Genomic DNA, 23863 nt, shown 5'->3' with positions numbered 1-23863 from the left:
GAACTCCTTATAAAGACTACATCTCATATGTTTCTTTCTTTGTTGTTGAAATTTTTAACTTTTTACTTTTGTTCCTATGCTCATTTATTCTGATTCTTAATTTATAAATATATATTTTTTTTATTATTTATCAGTGTTCTTGTGTGATACTTGAGCTGTTTTACATGTTTGCATTGATCTTTCCATTAAAGCCATATGCAACAACATTTACTTGACTATTATTTAATCTCTTCGCTGGTTATTAGTCTTCTCATGATGAATAATGTAGAAAATAATGATATAACAGGTTTTTTTATTTCTGGAGATTTTAGAAAAATAATAACTTTAACTTTTTCGTGTTTCCGTAAGGAATCGTAATCGATAGGTTTCATATAAGTTTGCAGAGTGAACGACGTGTGGCCGTAGTGTTTTAAATGAATGTGTTTGTCGGTGTCGATGTTTGTAAATGTTTCCATCTGTTCATTTTATTACGAATTGAAATTTCTCACTTGAATGCTGAATCATATGAAGTATCTTAATATTTAGTGCATAACTTGTACTAGACCATTATATTCAAAGCACCTGATTGTATAATTTTTGTGAATACTCATATGTACATATGTGAATTTTAGAATTGATGTAAGAAATTATGGGTAAAGATAAAAAGCAAAAGAAGAACCCCCAGGAAGAAAAAGAAAAGTGAGTTATCAGAATTGTAACGTATGCTGTATTGTGAAATTGATCACATTAGACACAATATGTTAATCCGATTGTCACTCTTTTCCTATTTAACCAGATTTTTCTTTATTGTATCACAATTTTGTTAATGTCTGGCTTTTTTTTTACTTATAAGTATGTATCTTTTTCATGTGGGTTGCTGTGAATTTCTAAATTGGAATTTCGCTGTTACAATGACAATTTCAAACGCGTGCTATTGATGTGCAGTTGATCCCTGAAAGATCATGTTTAAGCTGCGCGGGTCCGCTTTTATGTTGATGGAATATTAATGAATTATATTTATAAGCTTTGGAGAATAGGAAAAAACCACCTAGTCTACCAAAATTTAAAAAAATTAAGAAATAATGAATTAGCTATGCCGTAAATGTATAATGTGAGCATAGCTAGTAATCTGTTTTGTAATTTACATCTTTAGAATTATTATAAAAAGGTTTTCAAAATCCTAACATGCGAATACGTGCCTATTTTATCTGGTATAATTTGTAGTGCTAGGAAATGTGATGAAATATAAAACTATAACATTAAGACATATGGGTACATAAAAATATACTTATGGGTACTACTTGGCGGTACATGGACACCAAGTTTGTGCAATTCTTTGACTGTGCCAAAGTAACAAGTCAAAGACTTGCACAAACTCGCACATCGACCTAGTTTCACTTGAAAAGAATCATCAGAGAATTGCACAAACTAGGCATTGCACACTCCCTTGACGTTACCCATGTACGTATCGATCTATACTCACTTAAAAAGTCAAAGGAGCAGCCAACAAAAAATATATCTCAATAAACTACATTTTAAATCAAACAATGAAATGACATAAAAAAGGAAAGTTATCGGTTAATCTTTGGACTATAGTAACAGGTAGTTTAGCGACATTTTGGTAAGGCGATAAAAGTTACTAGATAGGACTTTAGCAGTATACATGGATAAAGTCAAGAGTGTGTGCAATGCAATTCTGGGATGTTTTTTTAAGTGAAAATGGGTCGACGTGTACATGGATACTGTGTATGTGCAATTCTTAAAAACGTGGCAAGCAGTGGGCGATTCTGCACTTTCTCCCAATTTCGCACCTAATCTTCGTCATGGTTAAGCACTTTTGTTCCATAAAAGTTCTATCATAAGCGTAATTCGGCTAGCAGATTGTTAGAAAAAATGTTGAGTTAAAAAAAAAATGCCTTTACTTTGTGAAAACAAAATGGCGTCCAAAAAAAACTAGCAAGTTGCTGTAGCAGGGTTGGTTGCCAAATTTTCGCCAAAAAATCGCCAAGTTACCATAATCCAAAGATTAACCAAGTTATCATAACACTACACAAAGGAAATATCCATTTACCTTATTTACAGATTTTCGTGTCTTTAGTCAAAAAAAAAAAAAAAAAATTCCTTAACAGCATCCAAAAACTTTCTAAAATTATCTCAACTAGAATCTGTATACTGGCACCACCACAGAAATTCACAAAAATAAGAGTGAAAAATATCCTCCGTAGTGCTGGTATCCTCCGACGTTCGACTACACGCATTTCCTTCCTACAAGCAGGACACTTATAATGACTACCAAGTAAACCTTCATTTACACACCAGTCAAGTAATGCTTTTTTTTCCCTTTCATTCCAAATTGTACAGAAACTTCAAATTAATCTTACCACAGTTAGCCATTTTACTTAGGAAATTACAAATTAATTATGTACTTCTTATTGAGTCTGACACACAAACAAGCCTTTCCAAATCTTTTCCCATCATTCAAATTCACTGCAATCATGTAACCAATTAACATCATAATAGGGTTTTCATAGCATTCAACTACTCAGGTTACCATAAATAAAACAGCGATAATCCAAGGGGCACCCTTAAATCTACTCTAACCCACTGTTGTAATAATTTTGCAGTAATTTTCTGGTACTATCATTGTAGTGAATGTATGTATTGCAAATCTTTGTTTACAATACTGATCTTCTCCACATTAGTAGTCACATAGCCTTAAGTTGGGTGTTGCTGTAAAATGCAATTTTTATTCGAGGGATATTTTTATTATGTTGCTTCAGAACTGTAAATCTCGCACTACTACATGGTACATAACACACTGTCATTATTGGGCTAGATTCCAAGATTCATAGGAAAGTTGTTTCAAGAAAAAGATGAATTTTGCTTGATATAGTTTTACAGATTATTAAATATAAATTCATAGATACATTTAGTTGAGTTTTGATTGATATTTATGTATATATTTCATACATATATTTAGAATATTTGAACAATCTAATTTTATAGATGTATTTAATGTGTATAATTTAATAAATGTATTTTAATGAAGCAGTATTTCAACTATGTTGTTATAAATAGGACTTAATACTGTATACCTTAAAAAATTGATTTTAATTGTTACTACATAAAAGCGTGTACTTTTCTGATTATCTGCACCTCGTCTCAAAATTGTAAATGTTTAAATTAAATGTAAAAAGTGGTAAATGTTTAAAGAAATCTTTATGGCTATTATTTTTACAATTGATAGATATTATTCAGTGAAATGATGGTTAAATATAATGCATGCCAATTCACATATATTCAACATATTTGTGGTATGCTGATGTATGGGTTGGCTATTTGTTTCTTACATGTAATTCAAAGATATGCCAAAAATTTAAAAAATCCTTTCACATATTAGAACCAGAGATGCATATAGTCAAAAAAACATTTCCAAATTGAATTTAGGCAAGAATTCCCTTATGCTTTGTATAATATATGGAACACATAGTTTTAGTTTAATGCATAACATATAAATACGTGCACCAAACAAAAATGTTCATTTAGGATCTCGTAAATTGGTAGTTACATTAATAACCCTTTAAATTGGTAGTTACGTTTTTTAAGGGAAGAAAACTACATGTTTTTGCCCTCTTTGACTGTCCCAGAAATAAACGAATCTGCCTTCTGTGTTAGTCCGTGGCCTTCGAGATAACATGGCCTGGTTAGCTACGAGTGACGTCACGAAAGGCGTCTGATCCTTCCGTGACTTTCTTTGCTTCAGATTTAAATACGAGCGTTTCGTTCGATGTTTAGAGTGTTTTGTTTTTAATAATGCATAATAATTAAATTTCCAGAGACTTGACTGGAAAACGTATATAAAAGGTCGTATATTCATTTGCAGTTAAGATTAATAACTTAATAAATATTATTTTTTAAGAAATATTAACGAAATTTTCTATGCCATGTTTTAGGTTATCTTGTGCATTTTTTTTACACTGTATTGTAATAATTTGTTAGGATACACTCAAAAAAGAAAGTTTTGAAATAAGTAAATAAAAAGGCTGTTATTTATGAACATAAAAATGTCTTTACAGTTTGAGAAGGAGAGGAATGAAAGGAATGAAAAGATTTAGAAATATAAATAATTCACTAACAAAAGTAAATATAATTTAGCAAATTAAAAGACATAAAAAATTATTTTTCCTTAAAACTATAAATATTTCAGAGCTTCCAAACATTATGCAAATGCATTTTTAATTCATTTAAATTACTATCTAGTAAAATGAATAGCAGTTCAAAAGCCACAGAAAAAATTTAAATCCCCAATTTTTAAATTAAATAAATTACAATTTTGCTGCACCATTACAGAAAACGAATAATTTTCATATATTTATATGTTATCTATAGCAATAATTATAATAATATTTACATTATTACTTATATGTAGATGCATAATAAATAATATATTTACAAATAAAAGCCATCCATATAATGTTTTGCGAAAGCGTAAAATCAATAAATTTGCCAACGAAAACCGCAAAACAACTATACATAGAACAAACCATCATTTCTGTCTAATTAGCAAATACTGTGCAAGCTGTACTAGTATACTGAAGCAATAATTAATCGCAATTGATAATTTATTTTGAAAAATTATGAAGTATTATCAAATAATAAGGAAACAGCAAAAGGATTAATAAATTTAAATGTAAAAGATACATTATTGAAAATATATTTGAACTGCATCATACACTATTTTTAAAAAATAAAACAATGTCATTTACATACTCATATCGTTTCACCACGTATTCTTGACTTTTTAAAGTTTCCTTTCATCGATTTTTGTATGCATATTATTTTGAAGAACTTTAGTATAATTGTTTAAACAAATATTTGAAATGGTGCTCATTATTTTTTTTAATCTGCTAGAAAAGGGAATTCCACACATTAAACAAGTTTCATGAACATCAAACATGTTAATGTTTTGTACATGTATCTCGGTAAGTTTGACCAGTAAAGAATGCTGTTCAACTTCTTTACTGGTTCTTCTTTACTTTTAACTGGAACAACTTCATCTCCTAGATAAACTGCTATATTCATATGAAGTGATACAAAGATACTTTTCTCAATTTTAGGATGTGGATGAAAACTGAGCAATAAAATATAAATACCAGCAGCAGATTTGTGTAAAATAATATTTGAAGTATCTGAAATATTTAACTTATTCGGTAACATAGAAGAAAAATCCTCAAATGATGCTATTTTGTCCTTTCTCAAAAATTCATTAAAAATATGCTTCTCCATCTTAGTTCTTTTTTCCTCCCTGCTCATCCTCTGAGGGGTTGGACTTTCAGATAAGTATTTTGGACAACCAGAAAAACTGCATGGGTAAGCATCGTTATTTAATTTAGGATGCCTTCTGCACATCTGAATAAAAGTACCTTTGTTTGTTGGTAAATAATCATAGCGAATAATATCATCTTTTCGAAAATGTTTTTCACACACAACGCTGCGATCACTTGGAATAAAAATTTTCCTTGGAATTTTTTTGATCCATAAATCCCGTTTTACCGTATCTTTTTGAAATTTGAATACTTATTCATTGGTGAAATCGTAATTGGATTTGCATGCTGGAACGCAACATCGTGCAGGTATGATGAAGACAGCTCTACATAGACGTCAATCGTTATTCTTGTTAACAAATAAGTTAACTAGTAATCTCAATTTAAAAATGAAAATATCCTTAACAACATTACTTAAATTTAGCAATAAAAAAGACATGAATAATAAAAAAATACAGCACGCAATCAACGTAATAAGAAGTCTTCGCTTGCAATGTCCACACAATGCAGTGCGAAGGGTGAAAGTTCAGACGCCTTGCGTGACGTCAAATCACGTGATTCTGCAGCTGACCAGGCCATCTAATCTCAGACCAAAAGTGGGAACATATTTTTTTAACTTGATGTATGAATTTATGATGAACTTAAATGTCAATAATTTAAAGCTTGTGCCATGAGGTTAAACTTATTTGCAAAGTAGATACACTGCTCAACACTGAAAATGCAACACCCAGAATGAGTGGTCAGAAATTTATGCAAATTTTAGAGTAGACGCACGTCACTGAGTTATGCGAATGATGTGAAATGCACAGCTGTCCGACACATGTAAAGTAAGGTATAAGGGAAGGAACGTGCAGAATGAGCGATATTCGTGTTGTTATTTCTGCCAGACAAATTATCGAAGAAAGTTAGTTTTTGTTCCGGAGGATATGTGTAATAGGAGAGAATGCCAGGCCGCCGTCAATGAAGGCACTTCCAACAGATAGATGATTTTACGAGGGGTATGGTGATCAGACTGAGAAGGGCGGGTTGGTCCTTACGTCAAATCACAGCTGATACCCACATGGATGCGAGCACGGTGCATCAGCTATGGCGAACATGGTTGGAACAAGGAAATGTGGGAAGAAGGAGGGGTGCAGGTGCAGCCAGAGTGATGTCAACACGCGTGGATCAACGCATTTGCCGACAAGCTGTGGCGGTCCTGCAAGTCACTTGTACCGTGATTCTGCAGCATGGGCAAGATACCCTGGATGTTCCTGTGTCGGCCAGAGCTATTTCCTGTTGATTGGTTAAACGTTGCCTGCACTCACGCCGTCCGTTAAGAAGACTGCCATTGACTCCACGGCATAGACGTCAATGTTTACAATGGTGCCGGACTGGAGCGATGTGGATGACAGAATAGCGAAACATCGTGTTCTCAGATAAGTCATGCTTCTGTTTATCCAATGACAGTTGCCGCATACGTGTGTGGTTTCTACGTGGAGGCAGATCTAATCCGGCAGTAACTGTGGAACGCCCCACCGCGCGACAACATGACAATGGTTTGGGGCACTGTTGCCGACGATTCCAGGTCACCCCTAGTTCGTATTCAGGGCACTATGACGGCCCAACGATACTTGGAAAATGTACTGCGGCCAGTGGCAATTGCTAATGCAATTTTTCAGCAGGATAATGCCCGACCACACAATGCTCGCATCTGCTGACATGCTCTGCAAGGTATACAGATGCTTCCCTGGTCACCATACTCTCCTGAATTGTCAACAATTGAACATGTGTGGGATATGATTGGATGCCGTTTGCAGACTCTGCTCTGCTTCTTTCAGAAGACGAACTGTGGCAAATGGTTGAAAGGAAATGGAGAGCCATCCCTCAGGATACCATCCGCACTCTTATTGACTCTATGCCTAGACGTGTTTCTTCGTGCATCTCTGTCCGTGGTGGTCCTACATCCTACTGAGCCGACACTGTTTTCGATCTGTATTCTGACTATCATTTTGAAATAAAGATCACTTATTGCTGCTTGCTGTCTCTGTCTTTTTTCCAAATTTCATCACTTTCTGACCACTCCTTCTTGATGTTGCATTTTCAATGTCGAGCGGTGTATTTGAATTATAGCCTGGCACCCTGCCCCTAGGGATTATATCAGGAGACTAGTCCTCCAGGTTAGAGGTTGGGCATGGGGCCAACTACCCCACCCTGTAAAAAATCTCTTAAGAAATCCAGAGAATTATCAGGACTGCTTCTACTGTAAAATGACTTAGAAATGGTCTGAGGACCCTTCGCTTTGGAACCTGGAATGTCCAAACATTGTACTACAGTAGGGGACTGCAATTTCTTATGAAAGAATTTGACAAATATAATATGGATCTACTTGCCATTCAGGAAATGTGATGGCTTGGGGAAGGTACCATTGAGAAAAGAAACCACATGGTTTACTATAGCTGTGATGTGAAAAAACATGTTTTTAATACTGGTTTCTTATTGAACAAAAGTTTCAACACTTAGATATTGATTTTGTTCCTAAATCACCCCAACTTTGCAAAATCCGGCTAAGGGGAAAGTTTTTTAATAATAGTATTATCAATGGGCATGTACCTACAGAGGAAGAGGAAGAGAAGGACATTTTTTATGACGAACTTTCTATGTTATATGGATTTTGACCCAAGCATGACATTAAAATTTTTATTGGAGATATGAATGCTAAATTGGGTAAAGAGAATGAATTTAGACCAACAATTGGAAAGCATGGCTTACATGATAGTACTAATGACAATGGTCAATGACCAGTACTTTTTGCTGCTGAACACAACATAATAATTTCAAGCACTGTGTTCAGCCACAAGAGAATACATAAGATGACTTCGCGCTCACCTGATGGAAAAACCTGGAATCAAATTCATCATGCACTCATCGATTCTAGGCATTCTTCAGATATCCAAGATGTTAGAATTTATCAAGGCAATACTTGTGATTACGACCACTTTTTGGTTATTGCTAAACTAATTGTCAAAATTTCAAACGCTGAAAGGTACAGGGAGAGGCAAAAAAAGTTTGATTGTGAAAAGCTGAAAAATGAGGCAATTGAACGAAATTCCCAGTCCTCCCTCAGGGAAGAACTAAGATCTAAAAACATGGCCGAATTGGAAACTGTGGAAAATAAATGGAGTTTGCTCAAAGACTTGATCATCCGCTCAGCTGGTGATATGCTGGGATATATGGAGAAACCCTACCTAAGGGATTGGCTCGCTTATGAATGCTTCCTTGTAATGCAAGCAAAAAGAGCTGCTTATAAAAATATGAGCCAAAAGCGACATTCCAGACACTCTGTTGAGGAATATAAGAGATCTAGAAAACAGAAGATCCATCTGCTTAAGAAAAGACTTTTTCACAACTATCTATTTAAGGATGTTGAACATCTGAGGGGATCATCTGAATTTTTTTAAATTTTTTCAAAATCTGTTCTAGTTTTATTATTTTAAACATGAAATTCATTTTTTTATAAGCTGTGCAGTTTTTGTAAAAGTGCCAGAATTTGCACTAATTTGGATTTGACACTAAACCCATACGCAAAATGTCACAAAAAATGTATATAGTATTGAGTTTTAACAAACATGTATATACGTAAAAAGCAAATTTAAAGTTAAAATAATTAAAAAATGTGCAAATGGTTTCTGGCATATGCTTAGATGCCATTTGTATTTGCCCTCAAAAACGATTTCTTTACTTTTTCTAATATGAATTCGGTTAATCTTTGGATTATGGTAACTTGGCGATTTTTTGGAGACCAACCCTGCTACAACAACCTGCTAGTTATTGTTTGGACGCCATTTTGTTTTCATGAAGTAAAGGCGTTTTTTTTTTTTTTTTTTTTTTTTTTTTTTTTTTTTTTTTTAAATCAACATTTTTTTCCAACAATCTGCTAGCTGAATTACGCTTATGCATGAACTTTTATGAAACAAAAGTGCTTAATCATGACGAAGATTAGGTGCGAAATTGGGAGAAAGTGCAGAATCGCAAACTGCTTGCCGCGTTTTTAAGAATTGCACATACACGGTATCATCCATGTACATGTCGACCTATTTTCACTTTAAAAAACATCCCAGAATTTCACAAAAATGACATTACGCACACTCTTGACTTTATCCATGTACACTGCTAAATTCGTAGCTGGTAACCTTTATCGCCTTACCAAAATGTCGCCAAACTACCTGTTACCATATTCCAAAGATTAGCCATGAATTCTTTTGTTATGTTCAGTCATTTATCAACATTTTAGCAATTTTAATATTTTTGATTTTAATTAATTTGATGATTTTTGATTTTAATATATATGTATTTCATGATAATTTTTTAATATTGAGTAATTTTTGGGTTAGAGTAGAGAGAAGGGTACCCCTTGTATTTTCGCCAAGTGGTAGTTTATTTAGCTTGAGTAGTTGAATGTTATGAAAACCCTACTATGACGTAATCAAATGCATGATTGCAGTGAATTTGTAAGAGCTTGTTGTGTGTGTTGGTTAGGAAGTACATTGCTTGTTTTCTGGTTTATACTGTAAAATGGCTGAATGTGGTAAGATTAATTTGAAGTTTCTGTATGATTTGGAAAGAAAGGGAAAAAGAGCATTACTTGACTGGTGTGTAAATGAATTTTTACTTAGTAGCCATTATTCAGTGTCTTGTTTGTAGAAAGGAAATGCGTATGGTCGGACGATACGCCGCTACGGAGGATATTAGATAATTTTAGGAAGTTTTTGGATGCTGTTAAGGAATTCTGTTTGACTGAAGATGTGTTAATTCGTAAACAAGGTAAGTGGATATTTCCTTTATGTAGTGCAAATATGAATTTACTTCTTTATGTTATTTCATTGTTTGATTTAAAATGTAGTTTATTGAGATTATATATATATATATATATATATATTTTTTTTTTTTTTTGTTGGCTGCTCCTTTGACTTTTTAAGTGAATATAGTTCGATGTGTACATGGACAAAGTCAAGAGAGTGCACAGTGCCTAGTTTGTGCAATTCTGTGATGGTTTTTTAAGTGAAAATAGGTCAGTGTGTACATGGATACCGAGTTTGTGCAAATCTTTGTTTTGTTATTTTGGTTTTGTGTAGTGGCTGCTACGCAAGCTAAAATGATAAGTTGAAGAATTGCACAGACTTGGTATCCACGTGCCACCAATTTTTGCCAAGGGTACCTGTAAATATACTTTTACCATTTTTTTAATATTTGAATTTCATTAAAATTATGTTTTTTGCAAAAATAATATATAAGTGAAATATATTGATTTTTCACTGCAGCATTTAAAAGCATCTTTACTTTTCCTTTTAGAATGGAAAATTAGTGAAAAACAGAAAGTTAGACAATTTCATTTCTCTAATTTTCTGTTTTAGTGGTAAGTAAATGTCCCCATGTAAATATTTCAAAATATTCAGATATGTGTTAGTTTTTTTCTTCAAATTTCACTTTATGCTTTCCCCCCCCTTTTTTTTTTCAAAAACCTGATTTTTACTCTTACATATGTACACTTATGCTGACACCATAATTCTTTTCATTATAAGAACCAGTGTAAAATCTCTCTTTTTTTTTAATGAAAAAATATTTATATCTGCAGGTCCGATTTGAAAAAGGATGCACTGGATTTGCCAGATCTAGCAGAATCTAAAGTACGTATTTGGTGACGTGTAATTTAATTATGTATATATTTAATCGTGTAGTACTCAAGCCTGGAATATGTTTCGGATGACTTTAAAATGCGTACTCCTCAAATTACAGTGGCTTACAAAAGTGTTCATACACTAATAAGTTTCAGTGAAATATTGCTTTATTCCGTACTTTTCCGTTTCGCCCGCGCAAATCTCGCAAAGCAGACTTTGTTGGCGACAACATACAATATACACATAAAAAATGTCAACTAATGTTAGGTCTAAGAATTTTTTATTTTGAAGGCATAGACATGTTAATATGGTTTAACATTTTGTAAAAAGACAATAAATTTGTAAAAAGACATTAATTTAAGAATTTACTATGCTATCATGGTTCAACATCCTGATTCGCCAGTTCATATCACGTGACCCCAACTGAGCTCATCCCATGTAAACTATGCTACAAAAATCTAATTCTCTCAGTAATTATCTACATCAATTTTAAATTTGCAAGTTTAAATGCTAGAATTACTTCAATTCATAAATAGCTTATGTAAAACTGCAGTGCTTTATTTCGCTAGTGCATTCTCATTAGAATTGATGAACTTAACCCTTGACATTGCCTTTTCTATATTTTCGCTTTCGGGTGAGTAATGTGATGACATCTTAATTGACTTAATTACCGTGAGTGGCCTTAGGGCATAAAATTGAACTATCTGCTAAAGATTCTATCTAATTGTATGCCGGTATTGAAAGAAACAATCAATCTAATAAGAAATGGCTGGGCCTTGTTTTGAAAATGAGGTGTAAAAGATTACCAGTGAGGATATTCCGTTTGGCATCAGTTGTACCATTATTGGCGACTTTATCGCCTGCGCCGGCAAAATGGAAAAAGTACCCATTATTTGTTAATAAAAATTATTATTTTAGAAAGAAAATTTTTTAATAACATCTATACGTTTCTCTTAGCAAAACTACATTAATTATATAATGGACAGATTAAAACTTTTTTTTTTTTTTTTTTTTTAAATCAATGATAAAAATGTAACAAAAAAGTTACCTCATGAAAGTCTTCCTATGCTTTAAAGAAATCTGCACATGTTGGTAAATATAATAGTATTTATGTTAATATTTTGTTGTATATCCTGCAGTACTTAATGACAGCTTTCAAACATCTAGGCATAGCTAGCCAGTTTTTGTATAATATCTGCATCAATATTCCTCCATTCTTCCATCATTACAGTTTTTAGTTTGATTTTTGTTTTAATGTTGTTTCTTCGTATTCTAAACTTTAATTCTCTCTAAATGTGTTTTGTTGGGTTTAAATCTAGTTACTAAGGTGGTGTTTTCAGAACTTGTGAACAATTATAGACATCCAAAAGGCGAACGCTGAGGGCCATGTGCTTAGGATCGTTACTGTGATAAAAAATAAAGTTCTTTTCAGTATCCAAATTTTAGGCAGATAATTTTAAATCATCTTTTAAAATATTTAAATAAAGAGCATGGCTCATTGTACCATCAATAAATACTAAATTATTTAATCCTTATGCTGACATGCACCTTTACACTAGAACATTTTCAACCAAGGTTTTAGAATTAAGCTCCTCTTTGTTTTTCCCTCTCCATACAATTATACACTTATCTGAACCAAAAATGTTAAATTTATTTTCATTTGCATATTCAGATATGATTCCAATACACTTTGGGCTTATTTACCATTGATTTTGAGAAGAAAAGCCTAAGCCTTTCTATTTTTTGCACTTTCAAAAAGTTTTCTTTGAGCAGAGTGTCCATGTAATCCAGCTGATCTGAGCACTTGTCAAATTGTTTTAAGTGAAATTGAAGTAGAAAATTTTTTAATAAATTCTGTAGAAATCTTTACAACACTGATGGGGGTTTTTCACAGATTTTCTAACTATAAATCTCGATCACATCGAGTCATGTCAAATTCTCTTTGCTGGACAACCTCTTTTTACTTTATTTTGGATTCCATTTTCTTCTTTATAATGTTTTATCACATACTGCACTGTAAAATGGGATAAATTTACTATTTTAACGATATCCCGAATCAAATTTCCAATCTTGTGATAAAAAATGATCCATTTTCAAATGTTGTTTGTTGCTTTTTTATGACTATGAGCCATTTTTAAACATTAAATAAAATATAACAAAGTAAGCAAATAGCTGATCGTACACCAGAAATGTTTGGATTTATTTAAAATCACATCGAGATATGAAAAATATTGGGCTAGATATTCATATTCCATTCCAGGTTACAGCCCTTTTTCTGCAAATTCTCAAAGTGTGCGAGACACTTTAAATGAACATGTACTGCACCTGTTGTTTGTTTTCAGAAACTTATCAAGATTGCTAAAGCAAAAAATATTCATTTTTTTTTAATTTTTAAAAAATTGTTCAAATTTTTGTAAAATTCTATTAAAAGAAAAATTATTACTATGAACCTTTTTCTCAAAATAAAATGGATTGTGAGAAATCCATTTACAAGTATTAATTTAATTGGTAAATATTAAGATATTCTGCAGTTTTTATTGGATATGTGGAGGGAGGGAAAGGATTTTCAATTTCAAATGTTATGTACTATTTTTAATTTGAATGCTCATCAGTTTTCAAGTTTTTAATTATTAATTTCAAATGTTTCTACTAACATTATAACCAATTTTTGTATGGGAAGAAAGAAATTTATATCCAGGAGATGCAAAGTTTATAGTTAAAATAATAATATCTTTGAGGAAAGAAAACCCTAGCATTCAAATGAAGTGAAATTCCCTCAGTATAAATAGAAACTGTCTAAAATCACCCAGTTAATGTTTTGTACTTTTATTTTAATAGGGCAAAGAGTTGATTTTTTATGATCTGCAAAAATTTCAATAGAAAAACCATAGATTTTCTGATGTCAAGTTTTAAAAGTATTGGATATATAAGGCCCATATCACACGGCGTTTGTTTCACACGAACAACTTTTTCGGACAATTTTTCTGCCTGGTTTACTATTGAAAGAAAGATGTGCAACTTTTTTCTGCCTTTTCAAAAAAAATTGCAATTTGTTCATTTTCAACCAATCAGCTATCAGCTTGTTTTTAATGACGAACCAGTTTCCCTTTGTGTTAACCCTAAAGCGATTGATGGTGATTGGCTGTTGTGACAAAGCAGAAAAATTGTTCCAAACAGTTGTTCTTCTGAAACAAAACGACGTGTGATCGCAGCCTTATGAATAAAAAAATGGATATGTATTAGAAAAATTGTATAAAATGAAAAGCTACCTTAGAAACTGATTGAATTTATTTGGATTGTTGTTTTTCGAGCTATCTAATAGTGCAAAGATTGTTATCAAAATATAATTCCATTAACACAGCCATAACTTCAAAATACAAATCAATATCATCATTCGTTCTTATCATCATCACAATCATCACAGTGCTTTAATTTGTCAAAAATTGTACAGTGTCAAAATCCTTTATAGCATCTGTGTTATACCTGTAACAAAATTTTATACTTCACAAAACCTCTGTAAAATGTAGCATTCTTTGTAAAAGTGTAAAAAAAAAAATCTCTATAACATTTATATCACCACTATGTCAAAATTTTATATCCAAAGATTTTTTTTTTTAAATAAAAGCCACTAAATGAGCAGAAAAAGCTAAAAAATCTTTCAAGCGTAACAGCTGACTGAAGAAAATTTTATTTTAAATTAGAAAATAAAGAAAAGCACAGTTATTAATATAAGAAAATCTGTTAAATTGTGAGATATCTCATCAAGTCAATACTGCATTAAGTCATTAACTTGCTATTAATGAGATATCTGATTATAAATATTCTCGGATCATTCATTAAAATTTGGCTGATATTCTAACATGCAGCATGTCAGTACCTTGTTGTTTTTCACTTGCTCTGGAATGAACATGTTTCTGTATTTGCTTTTTATTATTTTAAGTTGTAAAGAAGGTTGCATATTGAGGTATGTTGACCCAAAACATGCTTTCATGTTTTTGTGTTTAATAGTGTCCATTAGTTTAAAAACTTTATCAATTTTATTTTCTGTGATTTTGAGTTCAAAAAATAATAATCTTTAATTCAGTCTCTGATTTGTTAATAAAACAAAATTTTTCCATTGACAAAGTCACTTCTGTTATGTCAAATTCCAACAAAGGATTTTTTTGTGAACAATCAAATGAGCTCCATAGAAAACATATCTTAAAATCTTCTTTTAAATTCTGAGCAGAACTGAAGATTTTCAGCATGCTTAGGTAGATCATACTCCAGAATAAGTTCCAGAGAGGTTGAAGGATGGAAATTGTTCATAGTCCTTCTCCAGTAAGTTGTTCTTCCTCCAGTTCTTGTAAATTGATTTTAGCAAAAAAACAGTTATTGAGCTCTTCATTTCAGATATGTGTTTTGCTTTTCCTTATAACATGATATTTGAGCCATTGATTTTTGCAGTGATATTGGTTAAAAATGCCAAGTTAGCAAGTCACTCCATGTTATCTAATTTTTTTATCATAATTGTCTTTGGATATGAAAAAAAATTTAATCTTCATTAACAATCCAGCAAATCTTATTAAAACTTTTCCTTACTTCAGCCACCTTACTTCTACATGGTAAATTATATCACCATACTCGTAGTTCAGCTCATCAAGCAAAACTTTAAAAAGTAGATGAATCAAAGGCCATCCTCATATAAAATTTCCAGTGTGTACAGTAACAATCATTATGATATTGAGGTTGAGCTTTAGTGGTCTCATTTTCTTGATGAATAATGCAAAGGTATGAATTAAATTTGTAAAATGTATCGTCCTGCTTATAGACCCCAATAAATAGTACAGTACAAAATCTGAGATCTGGACTCATCGGGACTTTCAGGATTTGGTATTTTTCTGGATATTAGATCATCAGTTTAAATCTAGTAAGATGGCATATAGAAATTATAAAATTAAATATATGAAATCGTGATTTATGAAATAGTGAAGTATTTATGATCTAAAGGGTATCAAAATTAACAAAAAAAAAAAAAAAAAAAAGCTTAATATTTATTTGTTTACCTTATTAACCATTTCTTTCAATGTAAGTTAAGTTGCTTCGTTTTTTGTGCTAACACTTTCTCTTTAATTCTGTAGATAGACATAATCTCCTGTTTAGTTACATTGTTAAGTCCTGTAACTGCTGTTTCGAGAATTCCGACTAACTTTTCAATTGAAATTTTTTCGTTTTCAGTAACTTCTCTGTCATCTTCACTATCGGTAGCAGTATTTTATGGATCTAGAACCGTACTACAGATTTCACCATTAATTAATTGGTTGATGATTGAGAAGCATTGTCAATGCAATGAAAAACTTCTTTCATATCATCTTCATTTATTACCACTTTTCCACATTTATTTACAAAATCCGTTAATTTGAAAATTTCACCTTTGTTATCCGAAAACCTTAAAATTAGCTGCTATCATCATCAAATTTAGTTATCCTTCACTGTATATATTTGGCTTTGCATCATGATCTTGGCAACTAATGACAAGTTGTTCCGTTAAATTTTATCTTGCTTCTTTCGTGCACTGAGACAATTAAGCTGGAATTGTATTAGTTATTTATTATACTTATGTCTATTTCTTGTGTATGCTTAAGGCTTATCCTAGTCGTGAATAAATAAATTCTCACTTAAGGCTTATTGAGGACCGGCGCTAGGTATATTACCACGTGATGCGTTCTCTGTGGGTCCTAAATTCTGCGGCCATACGAGCCCAGGTGCTGATTCTGGGTTTATGTGAATAACAAATCAGTTATTCTTAATTCAAATAGCCCTAAATGTAATCTTTAGGTCTATGAGTATCATCAACAAAATGTATTTTTAACATATGGAAAGAAATTTTTGGCAAACTTTTTCTCGTCAACATTTTTTAGTGCATTTAACTTAAATCTGTAATCATCGCCAAGTGTAGTGCCAACATAAAATGTTACATACTCCTTTTTTATTCAATTATTAACTTAAAAAAATTGTTTAGGCATCACTGTATGAGTCATTACTTAAGTTGTCATGGTTTGATAAATATACGGTGATGAAAGGAAAATTTAATAAATAATGAATGATTCACCAGGTTGCCGTGAAATCAACGATGTATCTATGTGGAATGTTTCGGATTCCAATGTGTGCCAAGCAGATATGCAGCAACTGAGGCAAATCACTGGTCGTTCAAATTTATGCTAAAATGATTGTTTCTTTAATAACAAGGTACAGTCAAAAGTCGTTAATTCGGATACCCATAATCCGGAATGATCTATAATCCGGACCTCAAAGCTACAAACTTTCTGCATCGTGTTGACGCATGCGCGTAAGACCTTTACGCGCGTTGGCTACGCGCATTACGCTAATCTTCAAATTGGATTCGGCTTATTATTTTTTGCAGACTGTTAGAGCAATTTTATAAAAGTAAGCTTGAACTTTTGATTATGTCAAATAGAATTTCTGATATACATTTACTAATATGTAAAGGATCTACAAAGTATGTTTCGAAGTCCATTAAACAAAAAGTGGAATTGATGCAAAAAATGGATAAAGCCATATCCTTTGTTTATCTAAACTTTAACGTTTGTTTATCTTTAACGCCACGGTGCGCAGTGAATTGGAAGTTGATCTGTCAGCACTATCCTTATCTTCAGAGCAGATGTTTTTATTTTATTTGGCTTATAATTCCTTACTAAATGTAGTATTTCATCTCGATGTACTCCGTCTTTGATATGATTTAAATCAAATTCCTCGTCATTATAATTCACTTCCGATAGCGAAGAAAGTGACACAGAGGTTATTGAAAACGAAAAAATTCTGTTTGACAAATTAGTCGGTATTCTCGACACAGCAATTATAGGACTTAAACAGCGGAACTTTGTAACTAAACAAGAAATTATATCTGTTTATAGAATTAAAGAGAATGTATTATCACATAAAAAACGAAACAACTTATATTGAAAGAAATGTTTAATAAAGTAAACAAATAAATATTAAGCTCTTTTTTTTTTTTGTAAATTTTGATACCCTTTAGATCATAATTGTTCTTTATTTCATAAATTACGGTTTCATATTTTTAATTTTATAATTTCTGCATGCCATCTTACCAGATTTAAACTGATGATCTATAATCCAGAAAAATCGATAATTCGGAATCGAAGTCAGAGTCCGGATTAACGACTTTTGACTGTATTTTATTTAGTGTCAATGTGAAATTAGGAATCGGGACTCTCCAGATGTTTTATTATGTGCAGAGGGGATAATCAAATGTACATGCGTAAAGGCTACGAGAAAACGTTGTTGGTGGTTTTGAGGTCCGGATTTTAGATCGTTCCGAATAATGGACGTCTGGATTTCGGACTTTGTACTGTATTATTCCCAATCATAGCCGGCGCACCACTGATTGTGATTGAATTTTTTTTCATTGGCACTTCTCTTCAGTAATATATTTTTTAACTGCATCATATATATTTTGCCCTCAAGTGAGTTTTGCCAAAGTCGGCATGATTCACGGAGAAGTGAGAAAACACTTTTATCATGAATATTAGAAGTTGCGGTCAGTCACTAACATCAGTGGATTCATCAAATTGCTGCGAAAAACATATTTTTCAAAATCAGATCTCATGTTGATGCTATTCTTCATATCGTCCACTCGTTATGCGACAGTTTTGTGATGGAGGCATATCTTTTGTAGCTGAGATTATTAGCTTCTTTCACAATGCCCTGTCTGAATATGCTTTTTTATGTGATGCAAGAATATAACTTAAGGATGCTTCTGTGTGATTCTTTGCTTCATTTTTTTAGGGTAAAAAGACTGCTTTGTCGAGTTCCCGGAAGAGATTTTAATAATTGAACTTTACATAAAGTAGAGCTGAGTGGATATATTATTGTTGAAATCCTTATGAACAGTTTTGTGATGATGTTCAGCATTCAGTCACTTTGATACTACTATTGAAGCATTGTATAATTTGCAAACTGCCTTTTGGCCCATGTTTGTAAATAACAGCTCTTCTAATTCATCGAAGTGGTAGGTTCTCTTTGTCATTCATATCAACAAGCACAACACAAAATATAGGAAATAATTAAAGTGGTGCTTTAAAACTTGCCAAAAACAACACATTTTTATAGCCTGTACTGTGAACTTTATATCAACTTATTTGACTGATAACTTATGACTGTGTGTCTGGACAGAATTTATTATTTTTGCAGACATGCAGTAACACTAGCATCTTATGAAAACAGACATGCTAATTCTAATTCATCATGCAGATAAAAAACATGGAAAGATTGTAGGTGGTAATGCACAAATAGGTGAACACAAATGTTATACCTGTGTATGTAGTGTGTAATTGACCATTTTTATGGTGTTTTTTATTTATTTATTTATTTATTTTATGTGGTTTTTGTCTTATGGGGATATTGGGATTCACGGACACCTAAAGATGGGATTGGGAGCTAGCAGGCATACACGAGCCACCAGTTGAACACCACTGTGGTAGAGTTTCAAGAACTTTTTGTATCTAAAAATGTTGGCAAATATAGTGTTGAAATTCAGCTAGATAAATGGCTAAAGGTCATCAAAAATGACTGAACTTACATCATTGATTAAAAGTATCAATTGCTTAAAATGTAGTTGTACTTCTTAATTCTTCAGAAAAGTAGAACTTTCGTATGTGCTCAGGGTACAATGTTTGAAGGTATGTTCCTGTTTGAAATCAAATCAAATACATTAAAAAAAGTGTATTCTGTACCTTTTACCATTAAAAGGTTTTGGAATTGGTTCTTTATATAAAGTTTTAGTAATAATATTTCATACCTTGCTTGTAAATTTCTCATAGGTGTAATTTAGTCTCCTTTGTGTAATGCATCAAGGATAATGTTCTCAGTCATGAGAGGCTAGACTGTTGCATTAAACCATTCCTTGAAATACTTAAATAATAAAATATCTGGCTGTTTAAAAGAGAGTATGTATAATTTTAAGTAATTTAGTACCTAGAATTAACTGTAATATATCTGCAACTTTAAGCAATTTGTTAATTTTTGAGTGTTTACATTATAGGAAAGTAACATTAATGAAAGGTTTTCTCTTAATTTAAAATAAAAATAAAACTTTTTTAAACTTCAGTTTTTTTGACACCAATAGTTATTTCCTTCCCAACATAAAATGGGAAAAACCAATTGTGCATTTGCTGGGATTTAAATGATAGGTCGCTAGCTGGATGTGCTTAACCATGTACCCCAGTAAGAGAGCACGCTCAGGGAAATTTGATAATTCCTTGCAAGTTAAGGATTTAAATATTATTATTGTATACAAATAGAAATTTTTATCATTTGTACATGCCAGTTATTTTCTATTTATTATTATTTTTTTATTATGGCATAACATACAATGGTATTCGTCAAAAGGGAAGATGCCTTGTGGAGGACTTCTAAGAGAAACTAGCTCATATCCATAGGGAAAACCAGAAAAACACCCATACAGCTAGTCCGTTCGCTAAGATTAGAATCCCGGGCTGAACTACCAATATTTAGCAACTTTAGTACTCGGCCACTGGTGGGCTGCATTATTTTCTATTGTTGACCTATTAGTAAATTCCTGCCTGTGAAGACTTCAGGGAGGTTTAACTTTAAAATTATTTTGTTACCATTTCAAACAAGAGAAGATATTTAGAGATCAGTAATTTGAAAATCAGAAAATTTCAATGAATAAATAGATTTGGATGTTTGGAGAAGTGAAGTAAGTTGATGGCCTGTCTTTTAGTACCTGTCAGTATCTTCAAGAAATATTATTCAAATAAAATGTTTTTTAAGTGAAGCTAATCTGTTGCAATAAAGGATCACTAAAAAGTCATACTAAATTATTATGTTAAATTACTAGCAAAAAAGGTAAGTATTTTTGTCATGAGTGAAAAGTTATAGACATCTAAATTGTCTCCTGGTTTAAAAAAGAATGTCTTTTCAGGGCCTGTCTTCTTCTTTTTCTTTTTTCTTGAATAGTGAACAGTTTTCCTATTCTTGTAACGTGTACTGTACATACATTGGTTGCATCAACAGAGAACTTTTTTTTTTTTTTTTTTTTTCAAATTTGTGACACAGTAGTAAAGGAGTAGTTGTAATTAATTGTAATTTCACCAACTGATAATTATATATATATATATATATATATATATATATTATAACGCTAATAAAATGCTGTTTTTCATTACTCCCAGTTTACTTATTTATGATTCCCTAAAAGAAACTGATTACTTTGCTGTATGTCTGAAAAATGTGGTATGTTTCCGTATTTTAAATTAATATCAAACAAAGGATGAATTTACCATTTATTAAAATTCAAATTGGCATAGATATCTCTTGCTTCTTTGATTAATCTATATATTAATATATACTTTTATTTTTTAATCATATATATATTGTCATAAACGTATTTATAAAATTTTAAATAAATTATTTTCTAGGATCACCAGGAGGATACTGGACACTCTAAACGTTCTAAAAAGGCTAAAGATAAAAAGAAAAGTTTTTCACCTCCTCTTTTAGAAAATTTCAGTGATGAAGAAATTGAAATCATAACATTAGAACAACAGCGCAAAAACAAGAAAAAACTTCCAAAAGCTAGTTTTAATATTTTAGAAGTGGAAGATTTTGAAACAAAAGACAATAGTGAAGATGAAGATTCTTTGCGGACTAAGATACAAGACAGCTCTGAAGCTGTTGAAAATACTGCCGAAGAAAAAAACAAATCAAAATCAGATGCTAAGGCAGGGAAAAAATCAAAGAAGAGAGAGCGCAAGAAGAAAGGGGATGATGATGATGATGATGAAATTCAAAAAATGTTGGAGGAACTAGCCATAGAAAATAAAATAAAACAACCTGAAGATAAAGTCAAGGATACAGTTGCAGTTGTACCTGATGCTAAACCTGAAGCTGCTGATAATGTTTCTGAAAAACAGTCAAAGAAGAAGAACAAAGAACCAGCTGCCAAAGATGAAACAATCAAAGAACCAACTGCTAAAGATAAAAATGAGCCTTCTGAACTTTCCACAGTTAAAACGGCTGCTCAGAAAAAGAAAGAAAAAAAAGAAAGGGAGAAAGAGAAAAAGGCTGCACAGTTTGAAAAGGTATATATAGCTGTAATTTTTGTTTCCTTAATTTCTGTTAAATAATTTTCCTACGAGAGATATTTTTAACCCTCTCACTGCGTACTTTTTTTTTTTTATCAAAATAGGTTCAAAAATTGCATATTTGTTTATTACATATTTCAAATCTGCATATATTTTAGAGTTAAAATACACATTTTAGAGTTAAAATATACAAAAATTTTGTGTAAAAGAGTTTTTTTTAATATAGAATTAGATCATAGAAAAAGGTTGTCAGAATACTGAAATTGAAGAAGAATGATATAAAAGGAAAATTTTGAAAATTAATATTGGTTAAATTATGATTTATTTTATAGAATACAAAGGTAAAACATGTACAGTGGTGGCCAAAATTGTGGATACTTTTGGAAATTTTTTTGTTTTTGAACTTTGTATGCTTATAGAAAATGTTCCGTTTTGCAAAATGCAAACTTGTATATATCATTTTAAAGAGAATTTATTACTGAATTCAATACAAAACACAAAATTCAATTATTTTCAATACAAAAAAGTTATATGTACTTTAATATAAATAAAAAACACAGTTATGAAGTGGTTTGTAATGTTTGTAATGTCTGGCCAATCACTGTTCTTGTTCTGAGAACCAATCAAATGTTAGTAACTGCCAGTAGAAGCTGACATCATGTTTACACTTGAAACAATTCATTATTTTGCTTTGTTCTGTAGAAGGAGGACTTGTTTCTTATACACTGCAATTACAAGTAGGAATTTTTGTAAAAATTTTTAATATTTAGTCAAGAAGCAATGACATCAAATAAAAGAGTAGATTAGACACCTAGAAAGAGATGTAATATTATTGTGTTACGAGAAAGTGGTCTTTCCTATGCTGAAATCGCAAGACAGGTGGGTGGTTCAGCGACTACATCTGGAGTCCAAAAGTTTTGTTTACGATATCAGGAGACAAATTCAATAAAAAAACAAAGAAGGAAAAGGCCGACAAAAGGTGCACCACATCTATTGATGACAGAAGAATAAAAAGACTGTGTCTCCAAGATAGAAAAATATTATCAGTGGCCATCAGAAGTGATCTGAACGATGCTGGTGTTTCTGTCAGTTCAAGAACAATCAAGAGACGATTAACAGATGTTGGACTGAGAGGTAGAATTCCACGAAAAAAGCCTTATCTTAATTTTCAGCAAGGAAAAAGAAGACTACAGTGGGCAAAGGAACACGTTAATTGGACAGAAGATCAGTGGTCACAAGTTATATGGAGTGATGAAACTAAGATATCGTTATTCAGTAGTGATGAGCGAAAATATGTAAGACGTAGAATAGAAGAAGAGCTACATCCTGACTGCATTTCAAGCAACTGTGAAGAACCCAGTTAGTGTTATGATTTGGTCATGCATGTCAGCAGATGCTATTGGTCGCCTTCATGTCATCGATGGGACACTGAATGCCAGAAAATGCATTGACACTATTCTAGAACCAAAACTTCTACCTTCCATCAAAGATCTCTTTCCCAACAATGCTTCGTTTATTTTTCAGCAGGATTCTGCTCCTTGCCACACAGCCAAAATATCAAAAGAGTGGTTTCGTACAAAGAGCATTAAATTGTTGTCATGGCCAAGAAACAGTCCTGACCTCAATCCTATCAAAAATTTGTGGCACTGTTTGAAAACTCTTGTCCGAATGAGGCGCTCATCAAATAAAAGCGAACTAATTGAGGCTATAATTGTTTCCTAGCATCATGTAATAACGAAAGAAGAGCTTAAAACTCTTGTTAGCTCAATGAAATGTC

At 31.9% G+C, this 23863-nt stretch overlaps 1 protein-coding gene across 1 annotated transcript in view; it reads left to right on the top strand.

Annotated features, from left to right (window-relative positions):
- Positions 1-356: 356 nt before the first annotated feature.
- The window catches only part of eIF5B (eukaryotic translation initiation factor 5B), a 95108-nt gene continuing 71601 nt past the window's right edge, over positions 357-23863 (top strand). Inside the window, exons 1-3 of the mRNA XM_035367311.2 lie at positions 357-678; positions 10918-10969; positions 21421-22083. Coding sequence (XP_035223202.1) covers positions 629-678; positions 10918-10969; positions 21421-22083 — 765 coding nt within the window. The 5' untranslated portion in view covers positions 357-628. The remainder of the gene's footprint in view (positions 679-10917; positions 10970-21420; positions 22084-23863) is intronic.

Source organism: Stegodyphus dumicola, chromosome 1 (assembly GCF_044657685.1).
Source record: "Stegodyphus dumicola isolate Sdum_Otavi_A_Nest chromosome 1, ASM4465768v1".
Classification (NCBI taxonomy): Eukaryota; Metazoa; Arthropoda; class Arachnida; order Araneae; family Eresidae; genus Stegodyphus; species Stegodyphus dumicola.
Note: the sequence above shows the minus strand (reverse complement) of the source record. Positions and strands in the feature narration are given on the sequence as shown.